Raw genomic sequence first — 17,367 nt, forward strand, 5'->3', positions numbered from 1 at the left:
CTGTGTAACTGTCAGCCAGGACTGCCATTTCTCGACTGAAATAATTAAACCGTAGAACTCACCCTGTTGATTTTCAATGAGACTAAGGCCTTATCCAAACACACAAATTGTACCACTTTTAACTACACTGGGCTAGTTAAAACTGGCACACCACTCCCTCCCCCGGGGTTGACAGTGTTATTCTAGTATAAAGGTGCAGTCTAACTATTCCTATCTGGGCAGGGGAATATACTGTAGAAGGCACCTTTTATACCAGCATAACAGCGGGGGGCGGGGGCGGGGGGAGAATGTTTATAGAAAAGTCTGTAGAATCATGACTCGGGTGGAGAAAATGACTAAGGAAGTGTTATTTACCTCCTCACACAACACAAGAACCAGGGGTCACCCAGTGAAATCAATAGGCAACAAGGTTAAAACAAACCAAAGGTTGTACTTTTGTCACACAATGCACAGTCAACCTGTGGAACTCCTTGCCATGTGATGTGTGAAGGCCAAAAGTATAACTGGATTCAAAAAAGAACTAGATAAGTTCATGGAGGATAGGTCCCTCAGTAGCTATTGGCCAAGATGGGCAGGGACACAGCCCCATGCTGTGGTTGTTTTCATTGTCAGAAGCTGGGACTGGACAACAGGGGATGGATCACTCAATAATTACCCTGTTCTGTTCATTCCATCTGAAGCATCTGGCCCAGCTACTGCCGGGGGATCCTGAGCTAGATGGACTATTGGTCTGACCCTGTTTGGCGTTCTTATGTCCACTAGGTCCTAGAGTCAGCATGGTCAGTGGAGTGGGGTTGTGAGTCAGGACCCCTGGGTTCTATCCCTAGCTCAGGGAGAATAGTGGCAGCTAATGATTAGAGTGGGGAGGGGTCAGCGCTTGGCTTCTATCTAGGATTGGCAGTTTGGGTTGGACGTATTCCTGAAGGTTTCATCATCTGAACTAATCTTTAATTAAAGATTAATTTTTAGTACCTGGAAACTACAGGACAGTCCTGGAGCATTGGCAACCCTAGTTCCATCGCCAACTCGGGGGGGGGCAGGAGGGTCTAGTGGTTAGAGTGGGTGGGCCAGGACTCCTGGGTTCTCTCCCTTGCTCTGGGAGGGCGGGGAGGGTCCTAGTGGTGAGAACAGGGGGTGGCCAGGACTCCTGGGTTCTCTCCCTCGCTGTGGAAGGGCGGGGGGGTCTAGTGATGAGAGCAGGGGATGGCCAGGACAACTGGGTTCTCTGACTAGCTTGGGGAGGGCGGGGGGTCTAGTGGGTAGAGCAGGGGGTGGCCAGGACGCCTGGGTTCTCTTACTTAGCTCGGGGAGGGCGGGGGGGGGGGTCTAGTGGGGAGAGCAGGGGGTGGCCAGGACGCCTGTGTTCTCTTCCCTAGCTTGGGGAGGGCGGGGGGTGGCCTGGTGGGTAGAGCAGGGGGTGGCCAGGACGCCTGGGTTCTCTCGCTAGCTTGGGGAGGGCGGGGGGGGTCTGGTGGGTAGAGCAGAGGGGTGGCCAGGACGCGTGGGCTCTCTCGCTAGCTTGGGGAGGGTGTGGGGGGTCTAGTGGGTAGAGCAGGGGGTGGCCAGGACGCCTGGGTTCTCTTACTTAGCTCGGGGAGGGCGGGGGGGGTCTAGTGGGGAGAGCAGGGGGTGGCCAGGACGCCTGTGTTCTCTTCCCTAGCTTGGGGAGGGCGGGGGGTGGCCAGGACGCCTGGGTTCTCTCGCTAGCTTGGGGAGGGCGGGGGGGGTCTGGTGGGTAGAGCAGAGGGGTGGCCAGGACGCGTGGGCTCTCTCGCTAGCTTGGGGAGGGTGGGGGGGGGTCTAGTGGGTAGAGCAGGGGGTGGCCAGGACGCCTGGGTTCTCTTACTTAGCTCGGGGAGGGCGGGGGGAGTCTAGTGGGGAGAGCAGGGGTGGCCAGGACGCCTGGGTTCTCTTACCTAGCTCGGGGAGGGCGGGGGGGTCTGGTGGGGAGAGCAGGGGGTGGCCAGGAAGCCTGGGTTCTCTTACCTAGCTTGGGGAGGGCAGGGGGGTCTAGTGGGGAGAGCAGGGGGTGGCCAGGACGCCTGTGTTCTCTTCCCTAGCTTGGGGAGGGCGGGGGGTGGCCTGGTGGGTAGAGCAGGGGGTGGCCAGGACGCCTGGGTTCTCTCGCTAGCTTGGGGAGGGCGGGGGGGGGGGTCTGGTGGGTAGAGCAGAGGGGTGGCCAGGACGCGTGGGCTCTCTCGCTAGCTTGGGGAGGGTGGGGGGGGTCTAGTGGGTAGAGCAGGGGGTGGCCAGGACGCCTGGGTTCTCTTACTTAGCTCGGGGAGGGCGGGGGGAGTCTAGTGGGGAGAGCAGGGGGTGGCCAGGACGCCTGGGTTCTCTTACTTAGCTCGGGGAGGGCGGGGGGGTCTAGTGGGGAGAGCAGGGGGTGGCCAGGACGCCTGGGTTCTCTTCCCTAGCTCGGGGAGGGCGGGGGGGTCTAGTGGGGAGAGCAGGGGGTGGCCAGGACGCCTGGGTTCTCTTCCCTAGCTCGGGGAGGGCGGGGGGGTCTAGTGGGGAGAGCAGGGGGTGGCCAGGACGCCTGGGTTCTCTTCCCTAGCTCGGGGAGGGTGGGGGGGTCTAGTGGGGAGAGCAGGGGGTGGCCAGGACGCCTGGGTTCTCTTACCTAGCTCGGGGAGGGTGGGGGGGGTCTAGTGGGGAGAGCAGGGGGGTGGCCAGGACGCCTGGGTTCTCTTCCCTAGCTCGGGGAGGGCGGGGGGGTCTAGTGGGGAGAGCAGGGGGTGGCCAGGACGCCTGGGTTCTCTTCCCTAGCTCGGGGAGGGCGGGGGGGTCTAGTGGGGAGAGCAGGGGGTGGCCAGGACGCCTGGGGTCTAAGGCAGGTCCTGCCGGAGTATGGTCCCGGTTTCACAGAGGCGGCGACCGGCGGCGCTAGGGCCGCAGCGCAGCGCGGGTCTCTCCCTTTCCGACCCAGCCCGCCGCTTTGCGGAGCCGCTTGACCCAGGTCCGGCCCGGGCCGAGCTGCGCCGCCCGCGGGGCCATGAGCCTGGAGGCCCTGCGCTACCGCCGCGGCTCCCTGCGCGTCCTCAACCAGCTGCGGCTGCCCCAGCGGAGCTGCTATGAGGAGATCGGCGGCGTGCGCCAGGGCTGGGAGGCCATCCGGGCCATGAAGGTGGGGGCTGCAGCCGTGGGGAGAAAGGGGGTCTGCGGTTGCAGTCTGGAGAGGGGCGGGGAGTGCGGCAGGTCACCGAAGGGCGCAGTGGCTACAGGGCTGGGGCTGGGCACGGAGCGGTGGGGGGCACAGGGCTGGGTAAGGGGTGCAGGGCTGGGCACAGAGCAGTGAGGGGTGCCCGGCTGAGCACGGAGGGGTGGAGAGGGGGCACAGGGCTGGGTATGGAGGGGTAGAGGGTGCAGGACTGAGCACGGAGGGGTGGAGAGGGGGGCACAGGGCTGAGTATGGGCATGGAGACATGTGGTGGGCTGGGTCTGGGTTGGGTTGCTCTGGGGACTGGCCTACCTGGACTATGGCTCTGACCTGGGGTGGCAGCTCCTCCCCTGCAGTATTTCCACCCCACCCCCTAAAGCCTCCCATGTCGTCCTTGGATCCCACTCCACCCTGACAGTGCCCCTTGTCCCCCAGGTGCGGGGTGCCCCTGCCATTGCCATCGTGGGGTGCTTGAGCCTGGCGGTGGAGCTGCATGGTGGAGCTGGCATGGGGCAGGGCAAGGCCGGCCTGGAAACCTTCATCCGTGACTCCCTCCACTACCTGGTGACTGCGCGGCCCACGGCTGTGAACATGGCGCGGGCGGCCGAGGAGCTGGGGGCTTTTGCTTCCCAGGAGGCTCAGCGTGAGGAGGTCACAGCCGAGAGCCTGCGGGAGAGGTGAGAGCCAGGCCTGCAGCCCCTTCCCTTCCTTGGGGTCACGGGAGCCATGCCCTAACCTTCTCCCCACCCCCCAGCGTGATCCAGTGGGCAGAGGCCATGCTGGAGAAGGATCTGCAGGACAACAGGAGCATCGGGGAGCACGGGGCGTGCCACCTGCTTCAGGCATCACCGCAGGACAAGGTGACGGTGCTGACCCACTGCAACACCGGCTCCCTGGCCACTGCCGGCTATGGCACTGCGCTGGGTAAGTGGGGCTGGAGGGGGCATCTGCCCACACCAGGGGGGAGCCACATTGCCTGTAAAGATTGGGTTGGAGGAAAGGGGAGGGGAGGTCTGACAGAACTGCAAAGTAGAGTCGGGTTTTACCACTAGACCCCTCTCCCCTCCCAGAGCCAGAGAACCCAGGAGTCATGACTTCCAGTTCCCTCTGCTTTAACCACTAGCCCACCCTCCTACTTAGACCCAGGGAGTAGAACCCAGGAGTCCTGACTCCCAACCTTTGCTCTAACCACTAGACCCCCATTCCCCTCCCAGGTCAGGGGAGTTCACCCCAGGGGTCCTGCTACCCTGCTCTGATCACAAGCCCACGCTCTCCAACTTACTAACCTCTTGCCCTCCGCCCCCCTACTGTTCACAATTCCCCTCTTCCTTGCAGGTGTCATCCGCTCTCTGCACGCCCTGGGCCGTCTGGAGCACGTCTACTGCACAGAGACGCGGCCGTACAACCAGGGGGCGCGGCTGACGGCCTATGAGCTGGTGTACGAGCACATCCCGGCCACGCTCATCGCAGACAGCATGGTTTCTGTGGCCATGAAGGAGAAGGGTGTGTCGGGTGAGTGGGAGACAAGCTGCAGCCTGAACCCCACCGCCACAGGTGCCAGCTGGCCTTGTTAGGAGGAGATGTGGATCCTAGGGCTTGTTCAGCTCGTGAGCTCTTCAAGGCAGGGGCTGTCCTGGAGTCTGGCATGATAGAGTCCTGATACCAGTCAAGGGCGGGCGTCTGCAAAACGGCATGATGATGCCCCGATCTTGGCCAGGGTCAGTGCAGCATCGTGCACGATGGGGCCCGGTCTCAGTCAGAAGGGTGATGACTGCGCCGTGCCCAGTGCCATGGGGACCCATCTTGGTTGAGTTTTTGAGGTGCACGCTCACAGGAATCAGTACCTCAGTGGATCCATCTAATCTAATATCATGACATCAACCGGAGCCAGCACCAGCTTGCTTCAGCCTGTCTTGCACATGGCTGACACAGTAACCCCTATTTCTGTATGTAGGGCACCTCATTCATGGAACTCGCAGCACTTTACACACAGTCCAGTGTATTAGTAAAAAAGAAAAGGAGTACTTGTGGCACCTTAGAGACTAACACATTTATTTGAGCTGTAGCTCACGAAAGCTTATGCTCAAATAAATTTGTTAGTCTCTAAGGTGCCACAAGTCCTCCTTTTCTTTTTTGCAAATACAGACTAACATGGCTGCTACTCTGGAATGGTGTATTAGTAGCATTTTTCCCCGTTTATGAGGGGGATGGACACCCTGAGGCCTAGAGAGGGGTGATGGCTTGCAACTGCTCTGCTGGGTATCTCTGGGCATAGCTGGGAATAGAATCACGGTGTTCTCTCTGCATGGTGCCCTTTCCCCTGGATATCACTGCCTCTCAGAGAATCATGCTGGGTGCCCCATAGAGCTGCTTGGTGGGGGGCCGTCTGCAGTCCCTGGGGGGTGTGGGAGGATTGGGGTCTGCCGGCCACCAGGCTGACCAGCAGTAAAGAGGGGGCGGGAGGAGGGGATCGCGATGGAATCACATATATACTAAGGTGGCCATCTCGTTGCTGACTCCTTGGTGGTCATGTGGCGCGGGAATCGCCCCTCCAGGACGTTAAGCGTTGCATTCCCTCGACCAGCTGTCATCGTGGGAGCCGACCGAGTGGTGGCCAACGGCGACACCGCCAACAAAGTGGGCACCTACCAGCTGGCCATCGCTGCAAAGCATCATGAGATCCCCTTCTACGTGGCGGCCCCTAGCACCTCATGTGACCTGAGCTTGGCAGAAGGGGCTGAAATCGTGATCGAGGAGCGGCCGAGCCAGGAGCTGACAGATGTCAATGGAGTGAGGATTGCAGCACCAGGTACTGCAGTGGGGGTGCATCCCCAAACAGTATTGTGGACCAGTGGGCGATCCTGGTGCAAGAGGAGGTGGCAATATTGGGCCAGTGGGGGAATTCGTGGTTGGATATTTATGTCACGTTGCTGAGTGGCTCACGGTGTCGCTGTTTTTCTCCTGCCAAGGGATCGGCGTTTGGAACCCGGCCTTCGACATCACGCCGCACGAGCTCATCACTGGGGGCTTCATCACGGAGCTCGGTGTCTTCTGCCCTGAAGAGCTCCGAGAGGCCCTCACCCGGGCAGTGAAAGGGGAGTGAACCCCTCGGGCCAATAACTGCTCTGCCTCATGCTGCGAAGGGGTGGAGAGAGACCCGGCTTTCCCTCCGCAGCGACGAAGACTGGGTGGGGGTAATACACCCTGTGCCTGGCTCTGTTTTACACGCTGTTAATAAATCCCCATCACCTTTGACCACCTCCACTTTTCCTGCATGGGGCGATGCCTGTAGCTGTCTAAATTAGCAGGGCGCCAATGAGCTGTGTGTGGGTTGCGTGTCCTCTACCGGATGGAGTCTGACCACCCTCCTCCCTCCCCGTGTGTCATAGCCCCTCTGCTGCCGCAGGAGATTCTCCCTTAGCTCCCGGGGCTGGGGCTGGGCTTTGGGCTCACTGATACCAGAGCAAACGGGCAGATTTAGCTTCCCACAGTGCCCTCAGAGCATTGCTGGGGGGGAGGGGGGGATGATGACCTCATTGGCCCCCAGGTTCTTCTGTATCCCGGCATGCACTGGGGTGTGGTTTGACCCTCTCTCCCGGCATGCACTGGGGCGTGGTGTGCCCCTCTGTATCCCGGCATGCACTGGGGCGTGGTGTGCCCCTCTGTATCCCGGCATGCACTGGGGCGTGGTGTGCCCCTCTGTATCCCGGCATGCACTGGGGCGTGGTGTGCCCCTCTGTATCCCGGCATGCACTGGGGCGTGGTGTGCCCCTCTGTATCCCGGCATGCACTGGGGTGTGGTTTGACCCTCTCTCCCGGCATGCACTGGGGCGTGGTGTGCCCATCTGTGTCCCGGCATGCACTGGGGCTCTGCCGGAAGTGGAGCCGCCTCATGGCTCAGGGGAAGCAGAAGTTCCAGGCCCAGAAGCCGGCTGGGGGGAAGAAGCCGGCGGCCCAGGGGGTCCGGGGACCCCGGAAGGGAGGTGAGCGGCCTGGGGGCGGGGCTAGGCCCAGCGGGCCCCGAGACCACGGGGGGGGGGAGCAGGGGGCCTCGGCCCCCGGGCGGGTGGGGGGGGGGGAGCAGGGCCTCGGCCCCCGGGCGGGGCGGGGCGGGGCGTCGGGTCGGGGGGGGGGAGCAGGGCCTTGGCCCCCCGGGCGCGGAGGGGGAGGGGGGTAAGTGACCTGTTATCCCTCTACGCTGCAGAGGGCCCCCGAAGCCCCATCCCCTTGCAGTCCCCAGGGAGAGGCTGTTGCCCCCCCCCACTCTTCTCCCCCAGGACCATCACAGGGGCTTTCTGACCGACAGGCTGGGGATCCCCACGCTGGGGCAGTTCAGCTGCTGGCATTGAGTTCTGCTTCCAGGGAGCCAAATACTTACCTCCTCTCCCCCATGTCTCTCCCCCAGGCCGGATAATTGCTCCCAAGAAAGCTCGGGTGATCCAGCAGCAGAAACTGAAAAAGGTGAGGTGGGGTGTGGAGAACAAACAGCCCCCAGCAGCCGTGGCAGCGTTTATAGCTCAGTTTGTTACAGATAGAGCTCCTACCACATTCATGGCCATGGAAAAACGCATCGCTGACCATGAAATCTGTTCTCTTCCCCTACAAATGAAATTGCGTCTTTTGTATCCCTTTACCGTACACTACACAGATTTCACAGAGGAGACCAGCTTTTTTCAAATTGGGGGTCCTGACCCAAAAGGGAGCTAAAGGAGGGTGGCAAAGTTATTTTAGGGGGGGTTATGGTATTGCCATCCTTACTTTTACACTGTCTTCAGAGCTGGGTGGCCGGAGAGCAGCAGCTGTTGGCCGGGTACCCAGCTCTGAAGGCAGGCTGCCGCAATACCATATCATACCATCCTTCCTTCTGCACTGCTGCTAGCAGCAGCTTTGCATTCAGAGCTGAGGTCCCAGCCAGCAGCCACCGCTCTCCAACTGCCCAGCTCTGAAGGCAGCGCCACCACCAACAGCAGTGCAGAAGTAAGGGTAGCACAACCCCTCCTACAATAACCTTGCGACCCCCCATGACTCCTTTTTGGGTCAGGACCCCTACATTATAACACTGTGAAATTTCAGATTTAAATCTCTGAAATCATGACATTTACTATTTTTAAAATCCTATAGCCATGAAATTGACCAAAATGGACCATGAATTTGGTAGAGACTTAGTTATAGAGCAGGCGTGGCCAAACTGCAGCCCGTGAGCCACGGTGTGGTCCTTTTAAAGTTAAAGTGCAGGGCTTGTGGAGAAATTTCAGGAAATTTTGTCTTTCTATATTCAGACTTTGTTCTGTGCAGACCTGATGTGCTCACGATCTCCCTGAATTCTGCAGAATACAGGCTGTATCTACAGTTCATAAATTGCATTTGAATAGTTTTAGATTAAGTGTTAACCCTACGTTAATTTAATGGATGACAATGATACTTGCATTTCTTACAATTTGAAGTTATGAAGAGGAAAACTGAAGTTTTAAGCGAGAATGAGAGGAAGAGTTTGCATTCACTGTTAAAGGTGGCAAACCTATGTGCCTTATCTGCAATGCATTGCTCATTTGCTACGAAGCGAGCAACTTGAAACATCACTGTGAAACAAATAATAACTTTTCATCTAAATACCCTCCTGAATCAGAATTAAGGAAAAACAAGCTAACTGCATTAAAATTACGCCTAAACTGTCAACAGACACTGCTTTCGGCATTCAGTAAGGAAGCTGACACAACGACTGAAGCTAGTTTTGTTATGTCATGGAATATCACTCCTGCTAAAGGTCCATGTTCTGATGAAGAATTTGTTAAGAAGAATATTGTGAAAGTGGTTGTAATTTTAGATCCAAATAACACAAAATTTCAACGACTAATAAAACAAATTCCAATTTCGTGCCACACTACAGAGAGGCGTATCTCCCAGATCAGTGCTGATGTTGCAAGCAAGATGCAAAACAATCTAAAGAATTCTCTAGCATTCAGCCTAGCTCTCAACAAATCCACAGATATACAAGGTAAACCCCAACTAGCGATATTTATTCGCTATGTTTCCGCAGATTTATTTCTGACCTTACTCAGACAATCTTCAGGTTCCAGAACAAGTTAAAGCTTCTGCAAAGAGACATCGTGTCAAGAAACTTCAACCACTTTCCCCATCTCAAGAATAGGGTAAACACGTTCCCAGAAATCGAAGTAGAGGATCACAAACTCGAGGAATACAGAGGTAAAGTACAAGGTCTGCTTGATGACTTTCTGGCCAGGTTTGAAGACTTGCAGAAGTGGAGACCCTGCTTCGCCTTTCTTGTAAACTCCATTCATGGTTGATGTGATCAACGATGGCTGTCCAATTCCCCCAAACACTTGCTGTGAAAATGGAACTATTGGAACTCCAGGAGGACCGTGCTCTAAAGAGGGTGCATAAATCACAGTCTGCAATCGAGTTCTGCAAGCAAGCGCCAGGAATGATGTGTCCTCAACTCAGGAAGACTCGTGTGTGACTCATTTCAATTTCCGCCCCAACATACTGCTGTGAGTCGCTGTACTCTGTGTTGGAGTTGGTAAAATCAAAACGTCCTGCAGCCCTTACAGATTGACGTCTGACTGAGCGCCTCTGTATCGCCTTGACAACATATCAACCGGATTTCCAAAGACTTACAGCCAGGATGAAGACCCAAAAGGCCTCTAGCTCTAGCAGTAATTAGCCAAGATACAGTAAGTAGGGTGTTAATATTTTAAAAAATGCATGTGTAAAGGTTGTGCGGCTCTCGAGCTTCTGAATATTATTGTACGTGGCTCAGAGGGTCAGTAAGTTTGGCCATCCGGAGTGTAGAGGCTCCTCTCCAGGACTAATAGGGTGGCTGCTTGTCAGTTTTACAAAGCCTCAACCTGATCCTCCAGTGTAAACACAGCAGTGTGTACACCTACCACACGACCCTACCCAAACAGACCGCACCACTGCTCGCACCAGTGAGGACATACTGCATGCGAATCAACTGAGGTTGGAAATTAGAAGCAGGTCCCTAACCATCAGAGGAGGGAGGTTCTGGATCAGTCTCCCAGTCAGCGCAGTGGGGACAACACCAGAACAAGCTTGATAAGGGCTGTGAACAGGGTGGTATGAGGGGGTGGCCTGGGCTAGCGGGGGGTGGCCTGGATGTCCTGCGGGGCAGGGTCCCTTCCAGCCCCAAGTCCGATGAGAGAAAATGAGCCACATATGACAGGTGTCAGTTTTGTTGTATGATGTGTGACTGGGAGGTGAAGAAGAGCAGGAACCTGTGGATTTAAATTCTGTGTTGTAAATCAAAGCTGTAACTCACTCCAATCTGCTTTATCCTCTCCACGTGGGCCGCTCCCTGAACATATCATGGTGACCAATATTGTCTCATTGTTTCCTTGTGCTCCCCTTTCAGTTGGCTTGTCTATATCATCTGTTGTCTCTTGCCTTTGATTGTAAATTCTGTGAGGGTGAAAACTCTCTTCTGTGTTTGTACATCACTTAGCACAGTGGAGTTCTGGTCTGCCACAGGAGCTCCTAGCCATTACTCTAATACAGCTAACCAATAAAAACTAGGGCTGTCAATTTACTCGCAGTTAACTCCTGTGATGAACTCAAATTAATTGCAATTAAAAAATTAATCACAGTTTTAATCACACTGTTAAACAATAATAGAATGCCGTTTATTTAAATATTTGGGATTTTTTTACATTTTCAAATGTATTGATTTCAATTACAACACAGAATACAAAGTGTACAGTGCTCACTTTATATTACTTTTGCTTACAAATATTTGCATTGTAAAAATGACAAAAATAGTATTTTTGAATTCACCTCATACAAGTACTGTAGTACAATCTCTTTATCGCAAAGCGCAACTTACAAATGTAGATTTTTTTTTTACATAACTGTACTCAATAACAAAAGAATCTAAAACTTTAGAGCATACAAGTCCACTCAGTCCTACTTCTTGATCAGCCAAGACAAAGACAAGACAAACAAGTTTGTTTACGTTGATGGGAGATAATGCTGGCAGCTTCTTATTTACAATGTCACCTGAAAGTGAGAACAGGCGTCTGCATGACACCTTCGTAGCTGGCATCACAAGGTATTTACGTGCCAGATATGCTAAACATTCATATGCTTCGGCCACGATTCCACAGGACATGCTTCCATGCTGCTGATTGATTGTTTTAATTGCTTGACAGCCCTAACAAAAACATGACTGGAACCATGCTAGACATGTACATGTGTAATCTTAGCCTGGAACCCTGCGAGGGAACAATGCGAGTCCTGCCCTCCGTGTGTGGACTATGGTTGTGGAATCTCTATCACTGGAGATTTTTAAGAGCAGATTAGAGAAACACCTATCAGGGATGGTCTAGATAATACTTAGTCCTGTCCTGAGTGCAGGGGACTGGACTAAATACTTCTCGAGGTCCCTTCTATGATTCTATAACTTCCAAAGGTCTCTCACCTGCTCAGTCTGAGACCAGGTCAGTTGCACTCCTTGGTAGATTGGTGGAGGGAGGTGAGAGGCGAGTGGCTGCTGCTGGGTTAATTTGCCTCATGGCCTCCTTCCTCCCCAGAACTTGGAAGTCGGCATCCGGAAGAAGATTGAACACGAGGTGATGATGAAAGCCAGCACCAGCATGGCCAAGAAGCTGACCGTGGTCAAAGCACCAGAGAAGGGAGCCAAGAAGAAGGGCCAGTCCAGCAAGTCTCCCCTGTAACCTGAGCGTGGGGGGGCTGCCACCATCCTTGCGCTCCTGGAGCCTCCCATAGCCCGTGGTTGGACAAAAAACGACCATCCCCCTCAGCTGGGAGACCTGTGGAGGAACAGGGGCAGCTGTGTCCCCCTGAACAAAAGTGCTTTTGCAGCTACCTCCTTGGACTTGTTCCTCCTCCTCTAATGTCTCCCATGGTGCATATTCCCCCATGGCCTGTTTCATGCCCTGTAGCTGGGGGTGAGGGGTGGCTTAACCCTATGTGGTTAACCTGCTTCGTGCCACAGATGGCACAAGCAAATCCCATCTTGTCACCTGGAAGGATGCTGAGTCTGAACGGGGCAGGGCAACTTGGTAGTTCTCAGCCAGGCCCTACATGAGGGATTCTCCTATGGCAGGAAAGTAACTTGGGCCTGGGCCCCCTCTGCTGAGGTGTCCCACTGCAGAGTCAGGGAGGGTGTTTCCTCAGGCGGGAGCTGGTGTAGCCAGGGAAGAGTGAGTGAGAGCATCTCAAGGCTTTTGTTCTGCTGGTGAATTGCTGGCTGTGGGTCCTCCACGCCTGGGAGCCCCGGTGGAGTTTGTGGCAGCACCTCGGAAAACCTGCCTGTGTGAATTACTCACCTGGGGCTAAACTCATTTGCTGTGAGTGGAAGGGGAGCAGTTTGGGTCAGTGAAGCAGAGATGCTAAATCTCATGTTCTCTTACCAGCTGCCTCGACTGACTCCAGCCGCACAGATTGGTCTCCGCAAATGCCCCGGGGAAGTGGTGCGTTGCTGGGGTAACTCCCTGCCCTGACTGTCCTCTGGTGCTTTAATAAAATGTACTGTGTGGGAATGTCCTCTCCTGTAACTCCTCTGTTCCACCTCCCTGGGGACTATAAAATTAGGAAAGCTGAAGGCCCCTGGCCTGGGGGCTTGGATACAGGATCCACATGGTCCTTGTGAGCTAACCACCCTCAGAGCCGTCTGTGCTCAGGACAGCCTTGGGGAGGTTCCCCTTGGCTTGGCTAGCAGGGGGTCTATGGTGGGTGTGATTAGACACGTGGATCTGAACATAAGAACGGCCATACTGGGTCAGACCAAAGGTCCATCTAGCCCAGAAGTGGCCATCCTGCCCAGCCCTGGAGCTCCTGGCCAGGGAGGCTAGCCCTCAGCCCCTCACCTGCTGTCCATCCCCATCCCCACTTGCAGCCTCAGCTCGCTGTGCTGCCAGCACTCTGGCTGGCTCCAGTCAGGCAGCGCAGCTGCCAGACATGCTGCTCTGAGCAGCATGGTAAGAGGGGAGAGTGGGGGGGGGTTGGATATGGGGCAGGGAGCCCCAGAGGACAGTCAGGGAGCAGGGGGTGGTTGGATGGGGTGGAGGTTTGGGGGGGGGTTGGATATGGGGCAGGGAGTCTCAGGGAGCAGGGGGTGGTTGGATGGGGTGGAGGTTCTGGGGGGGTGTCAGGGGACTGGGAAGAGGGGGAGTTGGATAGGTGTGGGAATCCTGGGAGGGCCTGTCAGGGGGCATAGGTGTGGATAGGGGTTGGGGCAGTCGGGACAGGGAGCAGGGTGGGGTCCCGGGAGGGGGCAGTCAGGGGACAAGGAGATGGGGGAGGTTTCTGAGGGGGGAAGTGGGAGGGGGTGGATAGGGGGCAGGGGCCAGGCTGTTTGGGGAGGCACAGCCTTCCCTACCCGGCCCTCCATACAGATTTGGAACTCTGATGTGGTCCTCAGGCCAAAAAGTTTGCCCACCCCTGATGTAGCCCAGGAGCCTGTCTTCCAACAGTGGCCAATGCCAGGTGCCCCAGAGGCAATGAACAGAACAGGGAATCATCCAGGGATCCATCCCTGGTCGCCCCTTCCCAGCTTCTAGCAAACAGAGATTAGGGACACCATCCCTGCCCATCCTGGCTAATAGCCATTGAGGGACCGATCCACCATGAACTTATATAGTTCTTTGTTGAACCCTGTTATAGCCTTCACAACATCCTCTGGCAAGGAGTTCCACAGGTTAACTGTGTTGTGAAAAAAAACTGCATTGTGTGAAATCTGGTCCCTGCAGGACTTCCACCCCGTGTGCACGACTCCCTGTATGGCTCTATCTCATGTTCTCATGTGGCCCCATCTCCATGATGTCTGGGCACCTCAGAGGCTGTCTCTCTGTCAGGCAGGGTGGGTTTAATACCCCACTTCAGAAGCAGGGGGGCCAAGATCCAGACCCTCTCAGCAGTTAGGCACCGAACTCCCAGGGAAATCAGTGGGTGTCTAATGCCTTGGAGGAGCTGGGCCTAAGTGACTTGCCCAGGTCACCCAGGGAGCCCAAGTCCCAGGTTACTGCCCTAACCACTGGGCTATCCCCCCACAGGGGGATTTAAGGGTACGGTAGAGTCTCCATCAAGGGGGGGGCATCTTTGGGTAAGGCCGTGCTCTGGCTCAGCCATGAGCTCTGGGCTGGGGGAGGGGGGTTCTCCAGCCTGCAGGCGGCTGGGCTGGGGGGCAGTTCTCCAGCTTGTGTTCTAGAGGAGCCTGGGCTGGATGATCACAATGGCCCCTTCAGCCTTAAACGATGACTGTGCTTCCAGGTGAATGCTGGCACTCAAACCTTGAGGCCCAGTTTCTGCCCTACTGAGACCTGGTCCACACTAAGGGTGTGTCTACACGACATTGGATACCAGAAGAGCTAGCTTGCCATGGCTCTGCCCACATGACCCCTGAGCGAGGAACCCGTTTCTCCGCTGGGGTAGGAACTCCACCACCCCAAGCGACAGCAACGCTTTGCCATTGATGTATGTGTGTGTGCGCTGGGAGTTCTGTCCACACGCCCCTGGCGCTTTGCGGGTGGGGCGATTTTCACACCTGTGTTGATTTAACTGTTCCACGTCACTGAGCGCTGTCCCGGGATGCGACACCAGGAGAACCGGCCGAGCGCGGGCACTGGCAGAGCTGTGCTGCGTATGGGTCTGGCTTAGGAACGAAACCAGCTACCGTGCCAAAAGCGCAATGGCTGCAGCTACGCTGGGCTCTTCCGCTGGCTGTGAGATGGGGAACACACCTCTTCGTGCCCCTGCTGGCCAGAGCTATCAGAAGTCTGCAGTGTGGATGTGGTCTGAGAGCCTGCTTGTGCATTTCATGGTGCTGGTTCCCCCGCCCATGTGCTAGTCTGGCCTGTTATCACTCTCCAAGGCCCAGCTCTGCTCCTTAACCTGATTAACTCCCATCAAGGCAGCGGGGGCGGGGGCGGGAGATAATCCTGGCTGCTGGAGGTCATAGGTGGGGGTGTAGTGAACCGTGGGGGCAGGGGGGCGGGGAATTAAGGGAAATAGATCAAAGCATCTTCCCAGGAAGTGGGACAGAGGGATTAGAAGGGGGCAGAATGAATGGAGTCTAAAAACACTGGGTCCCAGTGCGATGGATCCTTCACCCCTACCAGCCTTTGTCACTTGCACGTGCTAACAGCCCAGCGCGGGGAAGGAAGGAGGTTTTCATCTGCTCCTGCTGGACCTGGGTTGGTCTTTGATCTGTTGGAGCCAGGTCAGCCCCCTTCCCTGCGGATAATCAGCTCTGCTAAGCCCGGGCCTGGTTTCTAATCAGATGGGGCAGCCATTGGCATCTGGGGTGGGCGGGAGGGGTGATGGGGATGGAGCCCTTTGCATCAGGAGCTGAAATTCCGATCCCCTCCCCCTGATACGTCTCCGGTGGCCTGGCTGCAAAGTATTTGATGGCTCCCAGCCCAGTTCTCTGGAGAGCAGAGAAGGAAACTGAGGAACAGAGATTAGAAGCAAATTGAGCAAAGACACATGGCAGGGGGGAGGGGAGTTAGGGATAGAACCCAGGAGTCCTGCACCCAGCCTCCCCTGCTCTCACCCACTAGTCCCCACTCCCCTCCCAGAGCTGGAGATAGAACCCAGGAGTCCTTCACCCAGCCCTGCTCTAACCACTGAGCCCCACTCAGTTAATTCTTGATCCTCCATCATTTAGTACAGACAATTCCCCACCCATGCCAAGCCTGTGGGGCATTCAGCAAGGTCCCATCTTTCCTGTGTGGTGGGGATGTGGATTCCAAGTTATCTCCAAAGCCGGCTCTGTTTGAAGTAAGACACCCCTCACCCTCCGCAATGGGCTGCCTGGAGGAACTATAGCCCTCCAAAGGGAAGGGGGATTAGCATGGGCTGGGGAGCCCCCTCAACCCTAAATTGTCTGCAGGGAACAATGGGGATTCTGCAGGGGCTGGTTCAAGGCTGTTCTGAACACTGGATGCAACCGAAAGGAGGGACCCCCCCCATGCTGGCTTTGCCCTGCTAACCCGGCTCCCAGACCTCACAGCTGGGGGAAGCAGCTTAAAGCAGATTTCAGGGGCTTTATTTATATAGTGGATTTAGCCCTGGGGGAAAGCACAGGCTAGTGGGTAGAAGAGGGACCCTGGAGCCACGGCTCCTGGGTTCTATTCCTGGCTTCAGGAGGGGAATGGGGCCTTGTGGCTGCAGCAGAGACCTTGGTCCAGGGCTCCTGGGTTCTATTCTGAGCTCTGGCAGGGGAATGGGGTCTAGTGGCTAAAGCAGCAGATTGGGGGGATCTGGATTCTACTCCTGGCTTTATTGCTGCCTGATTCTGTGACCTCAGACCCCATCACTTCCTGCATCTGGGCCTCAGCTTCTCGTTATATAAAGCAGAGCTAACGCAGGCCTGTGCCTCCAGGGCTGGGGGATCAATGTTCACCAAGTGCTTTGAGATCCCAAGGGGCCAGAGAAGGGGCAAAAGGCTGTCAGGGTTACTCTAGCCCTGATTCTGCCTCCTTACGCACCTCGCTTCATCCCAGGGTGTTAGTTCCTCCCGGCTCCTAGGAGCCCCCAGCAGCAGCAAGGGGGTTGGTGGATTCAGTTGAGGTCAGAGTGCTTAGCAGGCTGGAACCCCAGCTCCCCAGAGGCTGAACAGGGAAGGAAGTGGGGGTTGGAGGGGGTGCGGGTGTGACCAGGATTGCTGGACACCTCAAATGCAAAAAGGGCTGCTCAAGGAGACATTTGTGTGCAAGATGTTTCATGTTGGTGAGAGACTCCGGCCTTCCAGCCCTGGAGACAATCCGTCTGCAGTGGGGCATCTCTCCTCTCCTAGGCCCCTGCCCTTCACTGCAACCTTATCTGCTTCCCTGCCCCCTGCTTGAAGAATGGTCGAGTGGTCAAAGCAAAAGGATGAGAACCAGGCGTTCTGGAATCCACTCCCGGCTCTAGAAGATCTCTGCTCTAGTGGTTAATGGCAATGGGGAGACCAGGACTCCTCAGTTCTATCCCCAGCCCTGCCACTGACTTGCTGGGTGGTGTTGAGCAAGTCACTTTCCCTCGTGCCTCACTTTCCCTTCCTGTAAAATGGGGCTAATGTTACCGCCCACTGTTTTGCAGGATTGTGAGGCTCCATTCATAATGAGATTCCCCAAGAGAGCTGGGGACGCACCAAGGTACTCTCATTGCTATTGCACTTTGGAGAGAGCTGCCATTGGAATGAAGAGTGCCTGGAGCCCTTCTTGGCATCC

The 17,367-nt window shown here is 56.1% G+C and overlaps 3 protein-coding genes across 4 annotated transcripts in view; 2 read left to right on the top strand and 1 right to left on the bottom strand.

The window, feature by feature from the left end:
- The window catches only part of LOC119846019 (basic proline-rich protein-like), a 5,558-nt gene extending 2,561 nt beyond the window's left edge, over positions 1 to 2,997 (bottom strand). Inside the window, exon 1 of the mRNA XM_038379128.1 lies at positions 2,926 to 2,997. Coding sequence (XP_038235056.1) covers positions 2,926 to 2,997 — 72 coding nt within the window. The remainder of the gene's footprint in view (positions 1 to 2,925) is intronic.
- Positions 2,874 to 6,420, top strand: MRI1 (methylthioribose-1-phosphate isomerase 1). Its single transcript, XM_038378800.2, has 6 exons — positions 2,874 to 3,127; positions 3,596 to 3,837; positions 3,915 to 4,084; positions 4,496 to 4,672; positions 5,745 to 5,969; positions 6,130 to 6,420. Exons 1-6 carry the CDS (start codon positions 2,996 to 2,998, stop codon positions 6,261 to 6,263), a joined length of 1,080 nt encoding a protein of 359 aa, XP_038234728.1. The 5' UTR covers positions 2,874 to 2,995; the 3' UTR covers positions 6,264 to 6,420.
- Positions 6,421 to 6,969: 549 nt separating this feature from the next.
- Positions 6,970 to 12,696, top strand: C20H19orf53 (chromosome 20 C19orf53 homolog). Of its 2 annotated transcripts, none has more exons than XM_043506939.1 (3): positions 6,970 to 7,143; positions 7,566 to 7,621; positions 8,440 to 8,598. In XM_043506939.1, exons 1-3 carry the CDS (start codon positions 6,981 to 6,983, stop codon positions 8,479 to 8,481), a joined length of 261 nt encoding a protein of 86 aa, XP_043362874.1. In that variant the 5' UTR covers positions 6,970 to 6,980; the 3' UTR covers positions 8,482 to 8,598. The 2 variants fall into 2 exon arrangements, with proteins under 2 accessions (XP_043362874.1, XP_038235284.1); XM_038379356.2 differs by lacking the exon at positions 8,440 to 8,598 and adding an exon at positions 11,725 to 12,696 and having other exon boundaries at positions 6,987 to 7,143.
- The last annotated feature ends 4,671 nt before the right edge of the window (positions 12,697 to 17,367 follow it).

This window comes from Dermochelys coriacea, chromosome 20 (assembly GCF_009764565.3).
Source record: "Dermochelys coriacea isolate rDerCor1 chromosome 20, rDerCor1.pri.v4, whole genome shotgun sequence".
Lineage (NCBI taxonomy): Eukaryota > Metazoa > Chordata > Testudines > Dermochelyidae > Dermochelys > Dermochelys coriacea.